This window comes from Galeopterus variegatus, unplaced genomic scaffold, assembly GCF_000696425.1.
Source record: "Galeopterus variegatus unplaced genomic scaffold, G_variegatus-3.0.2 Scaffold47, whole genome shotgun sequence".
In the NCBI taxonomy this organism is placed as follows: domain Eukaryota; kingdom Metazoa; phylum Chordata; class Mammalia; order Dermoptera; family Cynocephalidae; genus Galeopterus; species Galeopterus variegatus.
Window position 1 is genome coordinate 939,417 of NW_007726158.1, and position 26,633 is coordinate 966,049.

The window sequence follows — 26,633 nt, forward strand, 5'->3', positions numbered from 1 at the left end:
GAATTCTAGTCTCTATGGCCTGCCTTGGTGGGAAAAGGAGTGCAAGAGAAAGATCTTGCTGCTGAGCCCCTTTCCTTCACGTCAAAGTATTCAGCATGCCAATGCACCATACTTTGGGGTATCATATTCTGAGCCCCGACAATTTCTTCTTCTATCAGCACTGCTTGGAAAATCTGTGTGTGTTGGTTATGAAGCAAAAGCTACTCTGATTTTCAGGCCCCTATTGCCCCTCTCCCTCTAGATACCAGTTCCTCTTGGCTGAGAGTGTGGGATGAGTACTGCGAGGCAGGGGAACCGCACAGGACTGCAGGATTAGCTGGCTGGGGTTGACAGCATGATCACTCACCTGCAGCTCCCCAGGTCCTGGTAGTCCCCAGCTCACGGCCTTGTGCTGCTCTCCTCTGATATTCACTTCACCTCTTGTCTTTCTACTTCAGTGGTCCTGGCAAGACTGCAGCCCCCCATCTCCTTTGGCCTCCACGGTCAGCTCCCTCGCTGGTGGACTCCACTTTCCAATCCTCATGAGAACTGGGAAGTTCGTGGAAAAGGAGGGAGGGCAGTACGGGGACCCTTCCTGAGCAATCAAACTTTGTCCCCAGTTCCTTACTCAGTAGTGTGATGTGAGCTGAGCTCAGCAGGTCCTCGGCCAGGCAGAGATCCAACACAGACACCAACTGCTTCTCCCTGTGCAGCGCTTCTATCTTCACGGGAGATCCTGTTGAACCCCTTCCTTCCTGTGGCTTGGGGGTGGGGGAAGAAACCACTGCTCTAAAAACACGAGGGCCCGATGGTACAGGAGGAAAGAACACATCAATTAGTATCTCATACAGCATCCTGCCTCAAATGCAGAAAACCAGGCACAGAGAGGCTAAAGAAACTTGCTTTAGGTTATACAGCTAGTAATTTGCAGAGTGACAGCCCCAAAGCCCATGTGCTCCTTTGATGTATTAGTAAGGTTCCAGGGGCGAGAGGAGCACACTTTACCTGTCCTCTCCTACTCCTTCCCCTCATTCCTGTGCCCTGCCCACCTCCCAAGGGCACCTTCAGACTTGTACATTACAAGTGACCTGGAGCTGGTTTAGGCAAAGACTGTTAAACATCCCTTCCCTTTGGACATTTAAGATTTCCACTGCATCTTCACCTCTGCAGAAAAATCAACTCTTGAGTGAACCAGGATTTCATCCACTCAAACCCCTGCCCATTGTTTTCCATGTAGAGTAGCTACAGAGATGAAGGAGGAAAGGGTAAAGATGGCTGATGTATTAAGCTTTAAGGAAGTTAAGGAAATTCACCACCGCAAGTGACAAGAAAAAGGAAGAATTACAAAATGTACAGTCTTTCTTTTTATAATATGATGACTTCAATCATCGTCTCCCATGGCTAAACCATTATTTGGAGGCTAACACAACTTCCCCGGCTAATTCCTTCATCCCTCAAGATGCAGGTGAAACAAACATCCTCCAAGAAGCCTTCCTTCATGTCCTTCTCAGTAGCCTGAGCGAGGACGTCTCCCTCACCACTCACAGGCTCACTGGGCTCACCTCTGGCACAGCATTTACTTACACATGCACTGCTTTATAAAAAGTGTGTTCATCCCTCCTTCCCACCAGATCATAAACTCCCCAGGCTAAAAGGTTCATATCCTTTATCTGTAGTCCTACCCTCCAGTAGTCCCTGGCACATAGAAGATATTCAGTAACTATTTCTGAATGAACACTAATATTTTATTATGATAAACAATGAAAAAAAATAAAGGGGTAGTAGTAGCTTAAAGTTTTATAATCAGAAAAATGAGTCAGAGTGTAGGAGAAGGTTAGATGATTCAACTTGGAAAGTCATTAACTATTTTTAGCTCGGTTTAACAGCTGGGAGTTAACCTTAACCTGGTATTTAATTTCCAGGGTAGGGAAGACCAGAACAACTGTGTAGCCTGTAAAAGTGCTTTAATCACTGATTCAGCACTTCATGCGTCTTTGGTCACTATCACCAAAAGTCATTTAAAAGCTCTTAGGCTTGTTGCTGTACAGAGCAATTTTACCAACGATGATTATAAGTCAGTGAGATCTTCAACATAACAAAAAAATACTGATGTTTTTGTACATGTGCCAGGAAACCATGAGCACTCCTTCTTTCAAACAAAAATGTAAGACTCATTAAAGTGTATTAGTGTTCTGAGAGTAACTTCAGCATGGGTAAAATATAACCTAATGGTTAGTCGTTTATTCAATGAACTTTTTTTCATCTATGACTTTGTACAAGTCTCTTTGGCAGGAATTGAGAGGCTTAATATAATATTGTTGGGGCTCAGAAAGTGATACACCAAAGTATGGCATTTAGCATGCTTACTTTGAACTGAAGTACATTTGTATTAGTCCGTTTTGTGTTGCTTATAACAAAATACATGGAACTGGGTAATTAGGAAAAGAAACAAATTTATTGCGTACACTTTCTGAGGCTGGGAATTCCAAAGTCCATCTGGTGGTGGTGACAGTGACCCAGTGGTCTCACACTGCAAGGTGATGGAAGCAGAGAGAGCAGAGAGAGAGACAGACAGACCCTCCTCATCTTTTAAAGCCCTCAGAACCACGCCCCTGACCACCATTTTTAATCCATTCACTATTGCACGGTCCTACAATCCAATCACCTCTTCAAAGCTCCACCTTTCAATTACCATAATAGGATTTCCCACCCTCTTAACAATCACAGTGGGGGCTAAGTTTCTAATACATAAAACTTGGGGGATGCAATTCAAGCTCCAATGAATTTGGGGGGGGGGACATAATTCAGTCCACTACAACATTGGAAGAGCCTCAGAAGCAAAGTCTCTATCTTTTGCCCTTCTTTCTCCTGCAATTCTTTCTCCCCCAAGGAAGGCCATAGAAACTAAAATACTACTCTAACCTTCCCCAGCCTTTCTGGGTAGGAGCTGGCCACAAAGAATTCTCTGACCTCCCTACCTTATCTAATAGGAGGTCATAAGACTCTCATTCCAGAAGGAATGCTGCAGAGAGGCCAAGAAGGATCTGAACAGACAGGCCTTGCTTGGTTACCCGCTTCAGTCTATTAAAATTACGTCATTCCCTTTTTTTCCAATCACATTTCTACACAGCTGTCCATTCTACATCAAACCTAAACAAAAAAATAGACCATTTTCTCTGGGTCTTTGGGTTTTCATTTCTGAGGATACCCGTGTGTGGCGCTAGGGCTGATGTCTGCAATCCTGTTCACAGCGCCAATTGTCTAGCTCTTAATCCTGTTCGTGATGCCAATTGTAAAGCGAGACGACCACGCCAGTTGTTGGGCTCTTTTACCTGCATCCCATCCTGTACTGACTGGGCCAATTGTCAAGCTAAGGCTGGGTCTGGAGCCCAAAGACCCCTCAAGCCTGTTCACAGACTGGGCCACAAACCCTTCACATACCAGGCCGGGTCCCCAGACCCCTCACACACCAGGCTGGGTCACCAGACCCCTTCATGCAGGTGTATGAGCTAGGTAACCGGCCAAAAGGTCCTTGGAGCCATAGGTTGGAAAGCATGGTTGCGTGGGGCAGACTCTAGAGGTGGACTCCTGAGGCCTATGCCCACCTGCCTGCTTCCCTAAATCAATCTCTCTCTCTCTCTCTCTGATCTGCAGAGGCACACAAGACTGCAACAAAAATAAAAAGATACATTGGTGTGCATGTGCACTAACTACACACACACACACACACACACACACAATGTTTACTGAACCACCCCCAACTGGCCCTGAGGCGAGAGGAGCCTGATTAAATTATTCTATTTTCCCAACACCATGACATGTAGAACTTTGATTAAATAAATCTGTTATGCTTTTGTCTTGTTAATCTGCCTTTTGTTATAGGAGTGTCGACCATGACCCCAAGGATGGGGGAGGAAAGGGAAAGTACCTTCCTACCTCTACAATACCCACCCTCAACCTGACGGACTTTAACATCTATTTCAAGAAAGAAAGGGAGAGAAAAACCACAAAAATGGCAAACTTCTCAAGACCAAATGTAAATAAATATTACACTGTATTTTACAGATGAAGACTGTGTAGATGTTGAGAAAAAGCGGATACAAGGAACAGCTTAAAGACCAAAGACCGTGGAGGTGAGAGGCCAGCTAGTAGTACTTGCTTTCTTTCTAATCACACTGCCTGGCAATCCTCAGACAGGGAAGGGGTTTCTCGTCTTCTCTGAAAACGTGGCTGCCTCATCAACCTACCAGTACAGCCCACAGATTTGGGATTAGAAAGTATACCTGTACAGTCAATGCTTATTATTCACAGATTCCATATTTGTCAGGTCACCTTCTCACTAAAATGTACTTGTAACACAAAAATCATTACTCTCAGCACTTTCCCTGTATTTTGGAGACCATAGAGGCCCAAAAGCTGTTTCCCAGCTGAGGCCAAACAGGAGACTCTGCTTTCTTGTTTCAGTTCTTATAACATAAACTAGTGCCCTTCTCCTGGCTTATAAATAGGCCAATTTTGCTGCTTTTTTGGCGGGTGATTTTGCTGTTTAAAATGGCCCCCAAGCATAGCGCTGAAGTACTGTCTACGGTTCCTAGATGCAAGAAGGCTGTGATGTGCCTTAGAGAGAAAAGATACGTCCAATAAGCTTAATAAACTTCGTTCTGGTACGAATCATACTGCTGTTGGCCGTGAGCTCAATGTTAATAAATCAACGATATACATCAAGAAAGACGTCTTTAAACAAAAACATACATAAAACAAGGTTATGTATTGACAGAAACGTTGGAACCAAGGCTTGCAGGAACCTGACTGTATCTCCACTAGGAGCAATGGCCGAGTACTGTAAACTCAGCTCACTCCCCCTGTCCCAGGGCGTTTGCTCCTGTACCGCCCCGCTCAGGGCCAACTTCAGTGGGCTCAGGCATTTTTGGTGCCGGCGGTGGCCGCCTCCCGCCTGCTGTGCAGAGTGGCCGGCAGGTGGCGCCCAGCGGGACGCTCTTTCCAGCGTGGTGCCAGGTGGACTGGAAGGGGCGGAGGTAACCAGAAGCGGCCAGTGGTGGCGGCCCGCGCTCCCCCACCCCCTCCACGCAGCGCTCGCGACACGCGTGCCGGGAGAGGGCGCGAGCGGCGGGTCCAGCTGCATTCTGAGCCCGGGCACTGTTGCCATCTGCTCTGCGAAACGCATAGGAGTCCCCGCCGCGCTCAGTTCGAAGTCGGCCACCATGGAGGCGCAGGCACAAGGTGAGTGGTCGCCGATCGCCCCGAGGGTCAAATCCTGGAGCGCGCAGAAAGGCTTTTTTCTTGCATCACCTAACTTTGCTCTCGGACAGAACCGATTGGTGCCATCTTACACGTCCGGAACCCGCTGCTACCCCCGCCGCCTTCGGGCTAATGCCCGCTCCCCAACTCAGGATTTCCCGTGGGGCTGGGGAACGGTGAAGGGGCTGGGGATCAGTGAGTGGAGAGGCTCCTCCGCAGGAAATGCGCCCATGGAATGTTCTACCCCTTTCCGCAGCCAGTCGCCCCCGACCTCCCCAACCTCGCGGGTGCCCCGAGGACCTGTTGTGCAGGGTCCGGAATCCGCGTTTCGTTCCCTTTTCCTTGGGGAGTGGGGCAGGGAGCCGACTCCTCTCGCCCGGGGCCGTGGACTCGCGCCCTGCGGCTCCCAAGTTGGGGGGTAAGCGGGGCGCGCGCCGAGATGGTGGCGCCGCAGAGACGACCCGAGTCACCGGCCACACCAGGGGCTTCTTGCCTTGCGAGGCGAAGCGAGCGTGACCAGCCCCCTAACCTCCGGCAGGTCACACGTGTGTCCGGGCTTCCCACGATCCGGGTGCGACCTCTGCTCCCCAGGCGCGAGGGTACCCCGGCCGCTGTCTGGCAGCCCCGCTCCCTGTCCCCGGCTCCCGGGGCCGCCCGCTGGAGGAGCCCGCGTCAGCTACACGTAGGGCGGCCTCGTATCTCGGAGTCACACTTAGACCAGGGCTGGGGAACTGCGGTGGAATCGTTCAAGGATGGGAGTAAACGGAGCGTGGAAACCGGGCTGACGTGGAGCAAGGGAAGGAATTAACCCTGGGAGCATCGCCCAGAGGGATGGGTTGCGGAGTTCAACCTTTAAAACAGTCATTGTCACCTTTCTTCTACAAATTCTGTGATGGCTTTTAATATAAATAACAGCCCGTTTTAAAAAAAAAAAAAAAAAAGAGGTTCACGACCCTGTGCACTTGCCCTCTAGGGGCAGAAGCGTCCCGAACGAGAGAGGTTTGGCGAGTGGGTGGGCCTGGAGTCACCCAGCAGGTTTACTGCCAGGATTAACCAATTATCTGAACAGCGCGAACCATACTTGTTCTTTCCATCAGCCAAGATCCTGCCCAGAAGGCTGCCACTTCCAATGGTTTCTCCCACTATCTAAATAGGAAAGAAAATTCACCAAGGGTGGGGCACCTGGTCAAATTAAAAAATGAAGGTGGAGTTGGAGTCCTTCACACTTGAACTGAAGCGGGCGGGATCACTACTGGAGCGTTTCAACCTGACGTGAAGATTAGAATTCTTTTGAGAGTCAAATACCGGCCCTGGCTGACCCCATACCAATCAAATTGGAATCCCTGGGGCCTGGGCATAGGGATATCTGAAAGTTTCCCAGGTGAGTCTGTTGTTCATTGAGGTTGGAGAAGAGCTATAGGCACCATAAGAAAAGTTCATCCAAATTCTGAAGACATCTGCAGCCAGGACTGGGAACCCCTAGTGTCATTAGTTTGCTTTACTGGCTTGCTTTACCTCAGAGAATTACCTGACAAATATTCCAGTGCTTTCCCTTGCCAAGCTCTGTGCTAGGAAGAGCAAAAACAGATTTGATTTCTGCTTCATGAACCTTACAGTGGAGGAAGAGACAGATATTAATTTGATAGCTATCTGATAAATTTAAAATTGCCACCGTGTTAATGCTAGGACAGATGGCCACATAGTTCAGTGTGAGCCAGAAAAACTTTAGGCCTAGTAGGCGATAATCAAAATAGCTCGGATGAATTGTATACTGTGTCTCTCTCTCTGTTTTTTGTGCTTCGCATGTATTGACTCATTTCATCTGCACAGAAGTAGCACGAGGTAGGTAGTGTTCTCAATCCCATTCTACAGAGAGGAAATACACACAGGAGGTAAATTTCTTGTTTACGACCAAATAAGTAATGAGCAGCAAGTTGATGCTGTGAGGCCTCATTCCCACTCAAAGACTAGGACTTCTAGGGGAAATATAAAACGTAAGTCCCTACCTACCTCTCCAGCTGCCCTCTGGCACCTTCCCCTTCCCTCCTGACTGGATGGAACCTTTGTGGGTGGGGAGGACTAGTAAAAAGGCAAATGAATATGAGAAGAGCGAACAGACTTAAGAAACACTTAGGAAGAAAAATCAAAATAATTTGGATTGGATATGAAGGAGGCAGTACCCAGGATGACTCCAACTTCTTGTGCAATCAAATGGGTAATGTTTACTTCTTAAGTCCTCATTTTCCCAGTATTTTAAGTAATTCATTTTCAGGCTTTTTTTTTTCGTCATTTAATCAACAAACATATTAAGTTCCTTAGGAATAGAACTTTTCACAAACTGTTCAGAGTTATATTAAAGGGAAATCTTTTTCCACTTGGCACATTTTTCTGGCTAAAATGAATATTTGCCTCATAGATTCTAAGATAGTCCTTGATTTCCAAAGGGTACCCTTCTATGTTCAGCACAGTTATGGTATTTTAGAGTTATCTAGAGTGGGGATGGCTTATCTTTTTTCCTCTTAATCTAGAGACCAGCAAAAATGAATGAGGTTAAGAAGGCAGCTGCTAAAGAGATTCCCCTTGTACTGTCCAAGGGGTCGTCCAGATGCTTTGGACATTATTTGCACATAGCTCAGTAAATGCTGGAAACTTTCCTATCAGTGAAATTCTGCAAATTCTGAAAATATGTTCTTTATCTTTGTGAAAGAATAGATAATTTACAGCAAAACAAGACTTTCTGGGGAGTTGGTAGGATGGAAAACATGAAGTGGGATTTGCATGAAGCCATTCGATGAGGAGGGGCTGGAGAACAGTATGGAATAAAAAGTCCACAGCAGGCAGCATTCCCACGGGCTTTCCACTGGTACTGGAGGGTTTTGCTTTAATGTGTATAAGAGAGGGAATTTGGTTAGGATTGTAGCATTTCCCTGAAACATGGCAGTCCTTTCAAGTAAAAACTTCCTGATCCTTTTAAACTACCTTTCAATATTTCATTATTCTAAATGGAAATTACTTTATTGTTTTTACCTTTCCCAATGTCTTTAATGTTAAAAGGAAAACATTTTCTCCATTTAACAATTGTGTATATTCAAATGAATAATACCACAAACTTGTTGGCTTAAAACAATGGAAATTTACTCTCTCATAGTTTGGAGGTTGGAAGTCCAAAATCAGGATCACTGGGTTGAAATCAAGGTGTCAGCAGTGCTGCACTCCCTCTGGAGGCTCTAAGAATCTGTTCCTTGCCTCTTCCGAGTTTCTGGTGGCTTCCCACATTTTTTTTCCACATGGCTCTAATCTCTGCCTCCGTGGTTACATTGCTTTCTTCTCTTCTGTCTGTGTCAAGTTTCCCTCTGCCTCTCTCTTATAAGGACACTATGATTTCATTTAGGGCCCACCTGGATATTCCAGGATAATCTCCCTATCGCAAGAAAATTAACTTAATCACACCTGCAAAGACACTTTTTCCATATAATGTAAAATTTACAGGTTCCAGGAAGAAGGACCTGATATCTTTGGGGGCCATTATTCAGCCTACTACATAACTAGTTTTTAAATTCAGATGTTCAACTCAGGAGGATTCTTTGAAGTCTATGAATGACAAAAAGTAATAAATATCAGATTGACCCTACTTGTTTGCAAATTCCATTCAGTGAAAATGTCACGTATACCTTATACTTTGCTTATAGGACATTTATTTACTCTTATCTTGTTCCAGGAAGGACATAGGGTAGTTTATATGGATATAGAAAACACAACAAGACAGTGTAAATTAGAAACAGATGAAAGAAAAAAAATAAGGATGAAATTAAGGATGAAGTTCCTGAAAAATGCATACAATTATATCCTTTTTACTGATACTGCATGGAAAACAAATTCTTCCTTTGTAAATGAAGTATGGTATTTTGTTATAAAACGATAGAATAACCCCTCCTCCCATTTCCAAATAGCAACACGTTCACTCTTTTATAGGGACCAGATTACCCAAGACAAAAATTTAGTTTGCATTTTATACTTTATATTTTACACTTTATATTACATTGCAGGAAATATAATCATAAACCTAAACAATGAAAGCTGGCTGTTATACATTTTGGTTAATGATTTTTAAGAGTATTATTAAGACTATTGATACTGACTTCAAAGCTACCTCTTATAGTTTTGTTCCCCCTTTAAGTAAAAGTTTTAAAGTAGGTAATGATGTGTACATTAGATGAAGTCAGTCATTTGCAGCAGATCATACACTATTGTTGCAATTAAAATTCTCATAAAATCTAATCATACAAAGGATAGATATTGTAGTATATTAAAACATACTTTGAATTGCCTTTCCTACATATGCTTTGTTTTCTTAATACTCTGGGTTGGCAGAAGCTGCGAAGTTTTAAAAACTTCTAGGCAAAAGAGGTTTTTTTTGTGGGCTATGGTAGGATTTTCTACTTAGCAAGATATAGTAAATAATAAGAACTTCAGCACATATTGATTTGTTAGATAAATATTTCAACAAATATTTATTGATTACTATTGTAATAGCAAATATTTGACAAGCATGTACTATTGGGAGACAGTAGGGTATAGAGCTGAAGACCCCGGAATCAAGGCAAACTGCCTGGTTATTAATCCTGCCATTGTTATTTACCATTAATATGACTGTAAACAAGTTATTGATCTCTCTGGGCTCACTTCATATATAAAGTGAAAATAATAATAGCTCCAATATGATAGGATTGTAATGAGAATTTAGCCAAGTTAATACATGGAAAGTGCTTAAACAATACCTGGCATGTGGTAAGTAGTATATAAATGTTTGCTGTTGCTTTTATCAGCGTATGCCAAAAACTTTATATGCATTATCTGATTGAAACCTATAATAACATCATGAGGTAGATACCTTTACTTTTTTTGTTGTTGTTACTTTTATGTTTTGTTTTGTTTTTTGTTTTTTGTTTTTTGGTGGCTGGCCAACAGGGTATGTTTAATACCTTTACCTTTAACTCATTTTATAAACATGGAAACTAAGAAAAAATTAAGTGAAGAAGACCAGTTTCATCTTCTGGCCCACGTGAGTCCAGAGCATGAGCTAAAACACTATGCTACACTGTCCCTCAGTGTGTACTGAGCAGCATGTGCCAAAGGGGAAGCAAAGATAAACTTGACATGGATCATCTTTTCAGGGAGGGTAGCAAAGAAGAGATGAGAGTCATCCCTACAGGTAATAGCAGGAAGAACTGATGAGATGATGTACTTCCATCCCGATGGGATTTTTAGAGTGCCAGAGTGCCAGAGGGTGATAGTATTTTAGTGTTTTTTTTAATGCCAGATAGCATGGTATGCACTTTTTAAAAAACATCATATTATTGAAAAATACAACAAATTCACAAGGAAGGTAATGTTATTTTCATTTTACAGATGAGGACACTTAATGACAGTAGTTTAACAATTTTCTCCAATTCATACAGCTTGGAAGTGTTGGAACCAGGATTTGGAATCAGAGAGTTTGACTTCATACTTTCAGATTTTAATTATTATTCTATACCCTCTCTTTAAGTTGGTGTGCATAAGCAGTGTGCAAAATTGCAAATAATGATTTTACTTTATAATCTATATGGTCAAAGGGATTTTAAAAGGGCAGAACTTAATTGCACTGTTTATTCCATATGTGGCAGGTTCTAGGTTTAGGAATATGAATTTGACTTGGTTTACCTGAGGTCTTCAAGAATAAGCCTTATGATATGGCAAGTTGGGGGCGGGGGTGCTCATTTATCTACAGCTTGCTGTTTTAGTTCTGTTTTCAAGGTGAAGCATTCTATAAAAGTCACACAATATATGATTCTTAGAAACAGTATAGAACTTTATCACTAGCTCAAGGAAAAGCCAGTTCAAATATGGAATGGTTTAAGTATGTTATTCCACTTGATTTTCATCCATATCCGATAATCTTAGGACTTCAAAATAAATAGGTCATATGATCTGTGTGCTTGTTTCCAGAAAGCAGGGTATGTATTCTTCAGATGCTGGCTGCAAGGACTAATTTCAATGAATACCCCAAAAAGGAAAGATCTTTATTCCCTCATGAGTATTGTAATTACTTCTTTACATGAATATGTTTTATTCATTTAACCATCTCCAAAGCAAATTAGCACAATACTACTTTAAGAAAATACCTAATAAAATTGTTGAAAAAAAATGAACAGTGAGAGGATTTGTTCTTAACTATTTTAGCAATCTCATTGTTAAATTTTCATGGTCTAAAGTGGCAAGAGAAGAAAAGATGGCAGTGCCTCAGTCATCAGCTGGCTTGCTCTCCACATATGCAGACGCTCACTGCTGCCACTGTTCTAGAATGTTCTGAACAACACCACTTAGATTTACTGAGTCACTATGCAGTTAAGAACTCATAGAAGATGACCTCAACATGTGGATTTTCAAGTCTGTTTTTCTACTTTTCATTGAATATTTAAGAAATAAAGGGTAATGTATTCAAACTACATGCATTAAATTAAGAATCCTTGTTAATGCGCCAGGGAAGGCAGTAGAACATTTTAATGAATTTGAATTGACTCAAAGGAAGCTTTGGGTCCTCAAGGAAAGACGAATTTTAAATCGTGTCTCACAGTGTAAATCATTTATAGATGTTGCATTTTGATGAAGAGGAAGTGAAATTCCCAGAATAAAATCATAATTCTCTAAGAATACCCTTAGTCACCAACATGTTGCTTCTTTCTCAAAAGGCAAAAATCTTTGCTGTAGCCAGATCATATACCATACATGGAAAATGCCTATATATGTTACACCTCCTCTTCAAATTTACCTGTGGTTGTTTGTATATTAAACAAATTACATTTTCCCTGACTGTGTCTAAAATATAGAATCCTCTTTAGCCCCTTGAAAATTGCAAAATGCATTTTTCTTATAATTAGAAATGTTTTCTTCATTCAATATTAAGAACACCTTGTCAGGATCATGGGTACAGAATGATTCAAGATGAAGAATTTTATAAAAGTCGCACAACATATGATTCTTAGAATCAGTATAGAATTTTATCACCAGCTCAAGGAAAAGCCAGTTCAAATATGGAATGGTTCAAATATGTTATTCCACTTGGTATTCATTCGTATCCAATAATCTTAGGACTTTAAAATAAATAAATCATAGGATCTGTGTGTTTGTTTCCAGAAAGAAGGGTTCTGTAGTCTTCAGATTCTGGCTGAAAGGATTAATTTTAATGAGTTCCTGAAAAAAGAAAGGTTTTTATTGTCTCATGAGTAATATAATTACTTGTTGATATGAATATGTTTTATTCATTGAGCCATCTCCCAAGCATATTCATGGAGGCAGAACTGATTCCTTAAAAAGAAAAAGACAATTTGGGATGAGGGTAGTGGGAGGGGATCTTTTCAGACCTCTCAGTTTTAGTGTCTGTTGGATATTTGTGGTTTTTCACTGACTTCCCCCCTTACATATGAATGAACTGAGAAGAGCAATAATGAGAGCAAAAAACATTGTCTATAAATATTTCCCAATGTTTTCTTCCAGAATGGATTCATTTCTACATAAAGACATCATGGAAAGATGGTTTAGTCCTTGGCCTTAGATAGTCCTTATTCCTTTGTAGATATCCCAGGGCTCCAACAGGAAATTCCAAGATATCCATAATACCTGCAAAGTTTATTTTAAATGATTGGAAGTCTCTCATAAGCATTGTAGGAGAGAAAAAAATTTTCTCTACTTTCTTAGGTTTCTTCCTAGGGCCTGTGAATTAAACCAATAATAGACAGATTAAGAGGAGAAAAGGTGTATAAATTTCTATATTTGCACATTTTACTTGCAAATAATTTTTTTAAGGTAAATGGGCCTTTAGAAGAATATGTGGGAGATATGATAGTTTGTTGCAATGTCTAGAAGAAAAGAAAGAGTTTCTCCTGGGGAGGGAATTTATCATAGTTGAGTTCTTTTTGGGAGGCTCTGCTTTCAGGCAGATAAGGGATTTCAGGAACTCAAATGTTTTCAGCTCAACATAATTCTTATGGCAAGATGACATATTTCTACACTCATCACTTGCTCATATTTTACCCAGTACAGGAAGGGCATTACTGGCAAAGAAAATATCTACTTATTGTTGGCCTACTGTGCATCTGGCATGGTTCCAGTCATTGATAATATGCTCCATCAGGTTCTCAGCCTGTTATTAACAACCCTGTCCCTCAAAGAAGGAGGTGCATTCTGAGGATTAGGACTTGCAGTCTTTCACTGTGACAATTTAGAGCATGTGTAAAAATAAGAACACATTCAGAAATTTTTTGAAATAAGATTTTGTTCTTTTCAAAAAAATCTGCATGCAGAAGATGTTAGGGGACTATCCACCACCCAAAGCACAGGTGATTACATCATGGAGTGCTTAACTCATGTACTTTACAGATTCTCTTGCATATCAAAAAAGACCCTAAGACCCTGGTCCCTCCTTTCCAGAAATTGTTTTGGCATTCACAGGGAAGGATAGTCTGTACTCACAAATAAGCAATCTTACACATTTGAAAAGCAAATCTTATACTGAAAAAAAAATGGTGTGGATTGAATAAACGAAGGTAAAACATACATCTGAAAAGAGATTTAGACATACATTTGAAAAGAACTGGAGTCACAATATTTTTTCCACATTGACTTAAATTCATTTGATTATGGAGTTGCTGACTTCTTTCATTATTAAGATATCAGGGCAAATAATAGATCATTGATATCAAGCCCTACAATTCCATATCTTACTATCCCAAATCTTACAATTAGCTACAGAGAGAACTTTTTATGACCTTTGCTAATGGAGGGCAACAGTGAAAAACTGTATATATCTAGCTCGATCCCACATTGTGGGTAGTTTCCATTAAATATACTTGTTTATAATGATGCAGGAATTCACACATATGAAAGTACAACTACAGCATTGTGGAGATCTGACCTCCGGAACTGAAAGAACTTGGCGCCAGTGTTCCACTTGACTCTTGACCTCTCCCCTAAGACTCACCACAAGGAGTATCCTCCCATCTCAGATGGTGCCCTGGACCTGCCTCTGCAGAACTGGCCTCTGTTCTCAGATTTTTGTCTCTTCTTTTTATCCCTTCCGCCAGGCTGAGGGAAAATAAATGTTTTGGTTTAGTGTGATAGGGCCTGTTATATATGCTGGAGACATAATGGCCCTATATAATAGGTTTAAATTTGGGTTCCATTTGATTTGGAGAAAGAAGATTAGCGCTCTGTCTCTGTCTCTAAACATACCAAACCCAGTGGTCAGGTCTCGGTCCTCATCTTAGTTGACCTGTCAGCAGCACTTGGCACAGTGGCTCAGTATCTCCTCCTTGAAGCTCTTTGTTCACTTGGCTTCCTGGACACTGAATTTCCTTTACTTTCCTCCTTCTTCCCAAGCCTCCTCAGTCTCCTTTGCTGACTGCCGGCATGCCCCTGGGATCAGTCCTTGGCCTGCTTTTCTATCTACACTGACTCTCTTGGTGGTCTCCTGTGACTCATGGTATTGAATTCAATCCATATGCCAACAGCTGCAAAATTTATTTTTCCAGCCTGGACCTCGCCCCTCTACTTCAGGCTGCCCATGTGATGTGTCTGCCTGAGTGTCTAACAAGCATTATGAACTTAATATGTCTAACATTGATCTCCTGATCTCTCTCCTACAGAATATCAGGTGCTCCCAAAGTCATCCTCATTTCAGTTAATGGCAACTTCATTTATTTCAAATGCAGAAACCTGAAGCTTATCCCCTGAGGATTTTTCCCCCCCAAATCATACTACATTTCCAGTGTGTCATACCAGCTCTGCTCTCAGAACACATCTAGAGTGGAACAACTTCCCACCACCTCTGCTGATACTCTTGGTCCGACATCTCTCCTGGGTTACTGCTGGAGTTTCCTAGCCAGTCTCCCTGCTTTGGCCTCACCTTTCTTCAGTCTGTCCTCTGCGTGGTAACCAGAGCAATCCTCTCAGTCACAGCATATCCTGCCACGCCCCCCTTGGAAATTCTCCATGAACTCCTCAGTTCACTCAGAAGAAAGGGGAAAGTCCTTACTGTGGCCTACTAGGGCACTATGGGATCTGTTCTTCTCCCATTATTTCTCTGACCTTATCTCCTAATGCTCTCCTCCTTAATTCCCTCTGCTTCCTTTCAGAGCCTTTGGATTTATTAATCCCTCTGCCTCAAATACTCTTCCTCAGACATCTTCTGGGCTTGTTTCCTCACCCTCTTTGGTTCTTTACCCAAATGTTGCTGGACAGTATTACCCTTAGATTTGGCAGCTGGACCCCGGCTCTTGGGAGACAGTTCTCCCTGGGTCTCTCCAGTTTCCGCACTGACTGGTCTTCTGAGCAAAGGCATCAACAGTGGATTGTCCCTGGACAGTCTTTTTAAGAATGTTTGCATAGTAGGCGGTCTTGGAAGACAGACACTGTTTCCCTTAGGGGCAGATTTATGTGCTGTGCAGGATAATAAATATATCCTGGGCCAGATGTTGGGTAGATTTCCTAGCAGCCCCTGTATAAATTGAGGTTTCCAAATCTCAGTGTTACTCCTGTAACACATGCCACAGTCTAAACAGGCAACACCTGGCCTTCATCACGTCACCCTTTTGGAATTAGGCTCAGGGGGTGGCACAATGATGTTTCTCTGGCTACTGCCATTGGTGTGAGTAAAAAAATTGCCTTTTGTCTGTCACCCAGTAGTCTTATGTCTTCTGCCAGCATACATGAAACTGGCAGGCTAATTTGTTGGCTTGCGGGTAGGATAACATCTGACCCTTCACAATTCTTGACATCTTTCTTAAGCTTTTGGCTTTAGAGGGCCACATGTTAGTCCTCTTCTGGCTGAGCCTTTGTTCAGAATGAGTAATTTACAAGCCCACCTGGAGCCGGTGCCTTCTCTTCTGGACCATGTTCTGGGAACCTGAGACTTCAGAATTCTCTGCCCAAACAGTCCTCAGTGTGTTACCAGGCTTACATGAACCTTCCATGGCAGACCTTGCTGCCAGAATGTACATTCCTAATCCTGAGAGATGACCAAGAGCTGGCTGGTTTTTGGGGTGGCAGTGAGAACATACAGCTTGCACATACAAGCTTGGAAACTAGTTCTCAAAGTGTGATTCCTTGACCAACACCATCAGCTTCACCTGGGAACTAGTCAGAAATGCAAATTCTTAGGCTCCACCCTAGGCCTACCAAATCAGAAACTTCTGGGCTGGGCCATTTGTGTCTTAACATGCCCTCCAGGTGCTTATGATGCACACTCATGTTTGAAGATTATGATGTAAACTCACTGGACTAGTTGTCCACATACATGTGCATTAGATTCCTGCAGGTGCATGTGGCAGGCAGACCCTAAGATGACCCCAGTGATTTCTGATGTCTGTTATAATCCCCTCCTCTAGAATGTGGTCAAGACCTGTGACTTGCTTCCAACCAGTACAATAGGATAAATATGATGGGATGTAGCTCCCATGATTACATCATGTTGTTAATACTCATTAGCAGACTGGAGTTGAGACCCACCCCCCTTTGTGGGTTGAAGTAGTAAGCAGCTGTGTTGGAGAAACCCACATGGCAAGGAATTTGGGGCAGCTTCGAGAAACTGTGGGTGTTTCCTAGTACCTAAGGAAAGCAGCAAAAACCTGGGTTCTTCTGTTACTGCCAGGAAATGAATTCTGCCAACAATCTGCATGAGCCTCGAAGCAATTCTCCCCCAGTCAAGCTGCTAGATGAGAATGCAGCCCAGCTGACACTTTGATTGCAGCCTTGTGAGACCCTGAGCAGAGGAGCCAGCTAATCAGTGCCTGGATTTCTGATCCACAGAAACTCTGAGATAATACACATGTGCTATTTTAAGCAGCTACTTTTGTGGTTAGTTGTTATATTGCAGTGGGTAACTATTGCAGAAGAGAGAACAGGCTGCATGCCTTCCTTTGTGCTCATGTCTTGGGTTCTGCAAATGTTGGTGATGGTCAGATCTGGGCCTTTTGTATATAAAATTGCACCCTGATATTTCACTGCATTGGTCACTGTTTAATCTCCAGCACCCAGAACAGAGCTTGACACATAGCAGGGCTCCATCAGAATTTATTGAAAAATGAAATGAGCTGCAATCTTTTTGAAAGTCTACTGGTTCCTGGTAAATGCTCCACTGAAACCAACAGGATCTTTCTATTTTCTTCTCTCAGTATCATATAATTGCATGAATGTTAAACAAATGTGAAGGAAATAGCTTAAGCAAACTAGTTAAGTAAATGAAAAAACTGATTCCATTCCCTAGACTTCTCCCATAGTAAAGAATAAATTGACCTGAGTGTGCTGTTCTTAGAAGACCAGAGTTCATCTACCAATATTACCATTGAATGTAACCCCTACTTTCTATCAGCAAGTTTCTTCTTACTCTACTGCAGCCGAGCTGATATGAGTTTATATATAGGAATCCAAGGGGAAGAAAGAGTCCACCTTCCCTGTTAATCTGTGCCCCATTTTTTAATCTCTTTTCTCTTCCTGGCTCAATCATTTGAGCCAAAGGACTTTCCACTTTGAGTCAGGCACATGGTCCAAGGACTGGTCTGTAGAGGACTTTGGTTGTCCTTGCCAACATCAATCTAAAATCTTGTTCTCTGTTATCCATGTTCTCTGTTATCCATGTCATGATCAAACTCTTTTGGGAGGCAGCCCAAGGACGAGGGTGCACTGGTCTGGAGAAGCCAGGAGGTCTGGGTTCTGGTCTTAGCTTTGCCACGACTGTCACTCTCTCTGAGGTCCTTTGTTTGCTCACCTCCCACCTGAGGGGTTGGATCAGATGCCTTTCAAAGTCCTGCTTAGCTCATACTTAAGAGGCCCATTTGAATTCATTCAACAGCTGTTACTAAATATATGTATACATTTAAATGTGCGTAGGTAAGAAGCTGTTCCTTAAACTATGTTAGCTTCTGTTTCCTATGTGGAAAGTTTGCAGCCAGCTTAAGTACTTTCATATTCTTTTTTTTTTTTTTTTTTTGTCTTTTTTCATGTCCGGCAATGGATCGCAACCCTCAGTGTCGCGCCCGTACCGGACCGGGACTGGCAATGGGATCGCAACCCTCGGTGTTGCGCCCGCACCTCGCTCAGCCAGTGAGCGGGAACCGGTCTGTATGTGGGATCCGAACCCTCGGCGGGAGCGCCGCCGCACTCCCAAGTGGCGCACTGTAGCAGTGCGCCACCGGGCCGGCCCATATTCTAATGCACTTCCTAAAATTTTATTCCGGATCTGATACTTCTCATTTAAAAATTGACTACGTGCCCAGGTAAGCTGCTTCTCTAGTCTGAGATGATTGTGGTCACATGGGAGGAGGTCAGGAGGCAGAAAACAGAGGAAAGACAAATAAGGTTTCTGTCATATAAAGGATCCCTTTGTGGTGAAGAGCATTAATGTTGTCACAAAGATTTGGATTCATTTCCCAATTCAGTAACTTCTTAGCTGTGTGACCTTTGACTTACACAAGTCTCAGTTTGCTCATCTACAAAATGGCGAAAATGGCAGCCACCCAGTGGGTTTTGTGATGATTGAGTAGATGACGTACGTGAAGTGCTTATGACAGTGCTTGGGTACTATTATGGCAGTGAAAAACAAAGGTGAGATTCACTTATTAATTTCTCATGAAGTATGTGTTGAGCACCCCCTGTGCCTGGCTCTGGACTAGGTGTTAGGGAAACAGGCGTGAATGAACCCAAGTCCCCCCTTTGTGAGCTTACCGCCCTATTTTTGTTGTAGCACTTACGGTTGTCAAGCTTTTGTTTTTAATTCCTTCCTTTGCCAGAATATTCTATGGATTTTTGTACACTACCTACCACAAAGTTAAAAATAGCTTTCGGGAGCTAAAGGAAGATAAGTAGGTTGAAGATAGAAATAAATATACATGAGCATACTTCGAAAAATTCATGGAAAAATAAAGTTAAAAGAGAATACAAATCTTTCCGTGAGCTTTTTGCAGAAACCTTGTAACTTGATGGAATTTGGTTATCTGGCCTGCATGAATTTTTACCTACTGAAACACACTGAAATTTTACTAACATAACTATAAGTGTTTCAAATAGTTGTGCTTTCAGGCCTTCTTTGTTTACTAGGATGAAAGCTTAAAGATATGTATAGAAGGCATACAATGCAATGTTCATTGTTTGGACACATTTTGAGGAAGAAGATGTTAAATGTTTTGCTTATATTTCCATTGCCTCTTTCATAACAATTTAATAAAGCATCAGAGGAGATGCCGGCAGTGCTTATCTTTTCATTTGGCGGATCTTATTTCTGATCTCTTTTGGCTGGGATGTTTATGATCACGGTACAGGTTTGCTGAAGGAGGACAAAGCCCATGGAGAAAGGTGCATGGTCTATATGGCAGGACTTTGGAAATCCTGGTGTCTATTGCTTAGCAGCATGCTTGAAATATCTGAGTATTCCAAAATGCTCCTAATGACAAATGGAGATTTCAGCTGTTACAATTTCAGATGTTTCAAAAAATAAATAAAGCACAAATGAAAACTTTTATTATGTATGTGTATATGTACATATGTACATGTACTAGGGTACTTCAAAAAGTTCATGAAAAGATTTGTATTATCCTTCAATTCTATTTTGTCATGATCTTTTTGAAGTACCCTCATATATATCCCCTTTACTATCACATTTATTTTGCCTTATTTTTCTTCATAGAACTATGACATTTTATATTATGCATAATTACTTGTTTTCTTTTTCTCCCCACTAGCTTTTAAGTTCCTTGTGGGCAGGAAATTTGACTGTTTTCTTTTTTGCTATTTCCCCAATGTCTGGAATAATGACTGGTTCATGGAAAGCACTTCATAAATACTTGTGGGGAAATCAATGAATTAATTAATAAATGAATGAATAGTAGTTAGTGGATATAGCATCATATATATTCCTGGCAGGGAAGAAGTGGGGGATGGGAATTTCAAATTTTATGAGAAATGAATAGTTTTTTTAAAATTTTATTATAATTTCTTATAAAAACTCCTAAAACTAGTGAAGTACTAGAGTGATAGTAAGAATTTTCATTACTCTACCATTGTCATTAAATCTTGCTCCCAACATTGAAATCCTGAAGACAATATAAAGCTTAGGAGTCAGGGTGTGTCAACATAAAGATAGAAACTGGGGTAGAACTAAGATTCTCTTCTAAAGAAAGGGAGAGTGAGGGGTTGTGCAGAGGGTAAGGGGGAAATATGGTAAGTGGGGAGGAAAGGATCCCCCAAGAGTGAGCCCTGGAGGGAGAAAAAGAAATACAGAGGGAGAGAGGACAAGATGCCTGGAGGCTGAGGATGGAAAACACAAGAGATGCTTCTGATTGAGTTTTCCAGGAAATGCTATAAACCAACTCCTAGCTTCCCCTATAATGTCTTTAGTAAATTCTGCATTGCTTATTCAGCCTTTTGTGGGGTTGGTTTTGTTGTGTGAGAGCTCAAAAGAAAAGAGGTCTCGGGATAGTTGTTGTATATTTTACAAAGAAACAGGTATTCTATTTCTCTCCGTCTCCATTGAACAAATATTGAGCAAATTTGTACATACTATCAGTGTGAGATATGCAAGTGAACGGTGTGTTTTGGGTGTCCATGTGTTTCTGGCTGTCCTGGTGTGGATGTTCTAATATGGCAGAAGAGGAACGGAAGGAGAACGCAGCTGACCGCCATGGGGGAAGGTTTGTCTGGACAGCTGATTTTTCACTGCAGTGAAAACCTTGGATTGGCAACACCTGTTCAAATTATTTTAATTAGACAAATCAAAGTCTCACTTATGGAAACAAAAGCTACAATAATTTGGTGGCGTTTTCTTTTATAATGCATGTGTGACCTGTTCTGCTTAGCCAGTTTATAGCAATTTATGAGAAAATATGCCCATATTCTTGTAATGCTTAAAAACTTTATTCTGCATGCCATGAGTAGTTATTGAACTAAACTTATAAAACCCTGATTTCCTTCCCTGAATGTGCCACCCCCCCACCAAGTCCTCACTGATAGCCTGCTAGAGTTTGAAATATTGATGAGTATGAATCTATTCATCTCCAAATTTCACTGACCTTTCAATGGAGAGTATTTTTAGACTTGTTGAGAATTTCAGGCAGAGGAAATCACCTACAGAAATATCAGATTATGTGGATATTCTTTTATAGAACTCAAGATGGATCATGTAAAATGAACATTTAAATCACCACTAACCCTATACTAATACAGTAGTATAAAATCATTTTTAAGTAAGTTACCAAGAAAGACTGTGTAATTTAAAAGCATATCCTTGTTTCAAAAATCTAATCTTAATACAAATAGATATAATAATTCTCATAACCAATTGTTTGTTTAGTTCCTGTGTAAATGTCATCATTGTGCTATTAAACTGTATCTGGTGTCCTAGTGGATATGGTAAAGGCTGTTACCGATAACCTTAATTTTTTGAGCTGTGAGATATATTCATCAACACATTGGTGAAGTCTTCCACTCTTTTTGAAAAATTAGTTTATTTTTTAATCTTTGTGTATTGATTGTACATATTTATGCGGTACACATGTATTTCAGTACATGTGTACAATATGTGGTGATCAAATCAGAGCAATTAGCATACCTGATTTGAAGTCCATTCTTGACCAGACCGGATGGCTAGCTCTCCATTGGACATTTTCCCTAACTCCACATTTTCCAAACCCACTTTCTGCTTTCCCATGTTAGAGCGTTCACTTAGGTGGTTTTGTCCTCCTGGAATGCTGTTCCCCTTCATTTCGACTTGTCAGATCCCACCCATACTGCTGCCTGTGAATTCTTGATTTTCCCACTGGAAAATCCTCCACTCTCACATTTTGAATCTGTTTTATGTCCTTAAGAAACAGCAGCATAATTTACAGTTGGAAAGGACTTAATTAATGTTCTAATTGAATCTCCCCATTTTGTAAAAGATGGCACTTCAGAGATTAGGGGATTGACCTGGGCCGGTGTTTTATGAATGGGAGCTCTGGAACAGGAACTGTGACCCACAGCCCTGTGACCCTTTCTCTGCATTACACAGCCCTTCACCTTCAACGGCACATTACAGTTATTCATCCATATGTCTTGTTGAACAGACTATTTTTGATTTAAAAGTTAACATTTTATTAATTAGAGTTTCCGATTCAGAAAACTTAACACTTTTAAGTCCAGCTTGCAAATCTTATTCTATGTATAAAATTAGCAAATGTTAATAATTGCTTCTAAAGCAACTTTGAATAGTTTAATGATATTCAAATAGTATGATATTAACTGACATAAAAATTCAGTTAATGTATTCAATTTCATTTTTAACTACTTCAGTTTTCTAAGTGGCTAGCCTTCCTAAGTACCTAAATCTTATAAATCTAAAAAGTAAATGTATAAGCATAGTGAATCTAAAATTCTCTTAGCTGTTCCAATATTATTTAAAAGCACACAGTAAGATTTCCACTTAAAAATCACAGGTTTAAATTAATTACCCAATTAAACATTTAAAATTGTAATTATGAGCCTGATAGCCCATCAATAGACCAAATTCTCTCAAACAAAATGTAAAATGCCAAGTATCAGATGCCTTCTCATGAGAACACTGGTTCTATGGTTTTGATTTATTTGCTTCTTCATTTCATAAATATCTAAAATATCTATGTACCAGGCAATGCTCTAGGCACTAGAAAAACACTAGCAAGCAAAATGAAAATTTCTGCCCTTATGAAGCTAACTTTCTGGGGAAGAGGCAAGTAGTAAACTACGTAAATTAGTAAAACATGTAGTGATCTACGTGTTAATAAATGCTAAGGAAAAATTAAATTGATGAAGTGGGGTATGAAATGTGGGGGTGGATGGAAAGGTGGTTGTAGATGATTCTGCCTCTTTCTGGGATTAATACTCTGCACAGAGACCTTATCAGCTAATTGAGGTTACTTTCCAACAGAGCATGGTTACGTTCTGAATACACTTGAGATTATACAAGGACCAGAGATTTGGTTTGGGACGTTGACTGGATTGCCACTGGTGACCCTGGTGAATACTTTGAACTTAACAATTGTTATGTCCACAACTTCATGGTTTTTAAATGGAAACCTGCAGCCCCCACATTACCTGATTAGATTTTGTATTTCTTTGGCTCTTAAAATATGTAAACATACTTTCCACCCAACTGGAAAGAGGTGGAAAGAGGAATTCCTTCATTTTCTTCAGACCACTCAATCTTAGCAGACACATCTGATGAATCCTGGCATCCCTCATGGTTTCATCCTGCAATGTGGACCCAACTTCCTGGTCACTTTCCTGATCAATTTTAGCTCTCCAGGAGGACAGTGAAATTGAAGGGGACAAACACTGTGCCTTAGCTCTGTTTTGTTTCTCACTACCGTGTCCTGTAGAACAAAGCGAGTTACCCACATAGATCCCTCAGTACGTGTTGTTGTAGGCTTGTATAGTGCAGCTCAAAGACAGAGTCAGGTGCTACTCAGCCTCCTGGTTGCAGGCAACTGCTCAAACTGGATTTCCTCACATGTGAACAGGAAATGTAAGAATCCCCATGTGCCTCAAAGCACTATGTAAACTAAGAACCACCATATGAACGCTAGTTTTCATTACTATTAATGGTTGAAGGTTTATTTTAAAAATCCCTCAAAGCACTTCACAAGCAGATAGTCCTTTCTGTTTCCTTTTAGGCTTTAGGATAATGTGAGTTGTACCACAGTTTCATTTTTACAATGCTGATAATTTTGCTATGTCTGGTATATATTTAAGGCATAGGTTCTTTCTCACAGGATAGTGTCAGTATAGCAGAATGAACTTTAATTTCTTCTGTTTTGCTCTATAGAACTAGCTTGCTTCTTTTTTTCTATTTATTCAATTTCCCCGCTCTAAATATTAGTGATCTTTCTATGGATAGAAATATTGAGAAGGCAGCTCTTATTTAAAGTGAGTCTTTTCTGCTCTCATGCACTATACCATTGTTTGAGCATTCTAAGAAAAATTTAGAAATGGTTTTTAAGAGGTCTCCTCTGCAGAGCAGCATCCTATGGTTCAATGGGAAAGTCACTTTCAGCCTAGAGTCTGCGTACATCTAAACCTGCCATTGCACAGAACTCTGATACTGTTCTGAGGGTGCCCTTCATCACCTTTAACCCCTAGCTCTGGTTATTGCTGTTCATCAGTTCTCGCTCTATCACGTACTGTGTTATAGTCAAGAATCCTGGGGAATCATCAAATGTCTGTTTCCCTTTGTCTTTTAAGTAACTACTGAACAAACCCTAGTTTATTTCTATGTAATTATTACTTCATCACGTATGATGTTGTAAGCTAGTTCATCTCTTTTATGAACAGAAGGTGAAAGGGAGGGAAGGAAGGAAAAGAATGGCAGGTCTGTACTATCACATTTTCAAAGACAAATTTATTTGAATGTGAGTCTTTTCCCAGAATTACCTACCACCTGCTATGGTTAATTGGACACAGCAAGTGCCAAGCATGGTTTATAATTTATTTTTTTAATTGAGCAAAATTTTACTTTAACTTTGAAGGTGCTAAAATTACTGACACGTAAGAATTTACAAATTAAATTCTGGTACGTAATTTAAAATATATATATATATATATATATTTATTTATTTATTTATACATATGTAACTATTCAGCTGTTTCTTGAACAGAGAACATAAAGGAGAGTGTTAATTACCCCATTCTGGAGAATTCAACTTACAATTGAAAACATGAAGTGGGACTGTTTAACATCTGTATAGAACACTTGTTTCCTTGTCCTTCTAATGAAACATGCAGATATCAAGAATATTTTCTATTTACTTGCTCAGAATACATTTAAATAAAGGAACAGAATCACACACCGGCTTCCTGCTCTGGGGGCTTACAGAGTTGCAGCCAAATGACTTGCTATTACCACAGCCCTCTATGTTTGCTGAATGCTTTCCAGTACATCTAATTCTGATTATTCATAGTCCTTTCTGGTGGCATGAAAGAGGCTGGTGTTGCTCTTGTGCGGATTACAAAGCTAGAAGCAGAGGAGGGGAAAAAATAATGGCTTAAAGTAATCTTAGAAGTTGGGTGGGCCTACAGTTTGTTTTTTTTACTAAGAAAAAGTAAAGGTGAAAAATATGATGGCAGTGAACCCAGTGATAAATATGATATCATAATTAATTTATTTATACAGTGGAGTTAATTAATTTTAGTAATTACGTAGTAAACCTGATAGTAAGTGATCTAAATGATTAGCATAAGGAACTATGCCAATACTAAAATTTAGGAAGACTAAGAGGTCAGAATATGAAATACCTTTTTAGGAGCACATAGGAATAACCAAGAGAACTGAATAGTAGATCTAAGAGAACCAAGAAACATTTGGGTCAGGATACCACAAAGAACTAAAGCAGATGGGGAGTTCAGTGATGATTTCAAGAGGCAAACTAGCTATTTTATCATATTATGTACATGCTGTCTATTTTCTAAAGAAAATAGAGAGAGAGGAAACCAAACCAAGACTTAACCAGCATCATGGGATTTAAATACAAAACTGTGAACAGATAAAGAAAGACAGACCTAAGTAGAGACATGCGCTATTTTAAGATAATATGTATTTAGTCACAAATATTTGGTGAACATCTCCTGTGTACCAGGCAGTGTATAGGGTCTGTGGATACAATGATGAACTAGAACAGATGCTAAAATGTGTCAGCATAGATATTATGAACATCTAGGCTTCATCAGGTTACTTTGGCATTGTGTGAGCCGTAGATCTTTGGACAATTTCTCTCTTCTCCATGGTTGTCAAAGTCCAGTATTTTCCAGGAGAACTGTTTGCAAGTCAATATTGGATACTGCACTGATTCCAGGGACTAAGAGTCTCTGGGACATTAAGATGATTCTGGGGCAGTTGGGCTTAATTCAGAAAGTTGGCCTTGGGCTGCCCCTCTCCAGGCAGCTCCTGTCTAGATCATGCTTTCTGGTCAGTTCTTATGGGCAAGGCTGCCCCTGGACCACCTCTGGCTTTAGGGAGATGCTAATGTGCTTCTTTGCAACTGTACCTTCTAAAAAACAGTTAAGCATAATGACCAAGAGTCACTAGGAAGTCAGGCCGGCATAGACGGTGAGTGACTTCCAGGGGCCTTTATTAAGTCAGTACTTGTAAATATGGGTTACTTGCTGGGCATCATAGAGACCAATTTAAACAGATTCTGTGCCTTCTCTAAGGCAGATGTGCAAACATCAGAAGCACACGGAGGCCTCAGGGTAAGCAAGCAGACATTGAACAGACACACAATTCTGCGTCACTTTTCGTGGTGGGGGAGCACAGCTGCCTTTTTGGGGAGTCGTGAGCTGAAGTCGTGAGCAAAGTGTTG

At 41.0% G+C, this 26,633-nt stretch overlaps 1 protein-coding gene across 3 annotated transcripts in view; it reads left to right on the forward strand.

The window, feature by feature from the left end:
- Positions 1-4,987: 4,987 nt before the first annotated feature.
- Positions 4,988-26,633, forward strand: part of TPD52L1 (tumor protein D52-like 1) — a 93,031-nt gene continuing 71,385 nt past the window's right edge. Inside the window, exon 1 of one of the 3 annotated variants that reach the window (XM_008572462.1) lies at positions 4,988-5,220. In XM_008572462.1, coding sequence (XP_008570684.1) covers positions 5,202-5,220 — 19 coding nt within the window. In that variant the 5' untranslated portion in view covers positions 4,988-5,201. The remainder of the gene's footprint in view (positions 5,221-26,633) is intronic. The other 2 variants (XM_008572470.1, XM_008572454.1) reach the window with 2 other exon arrangements.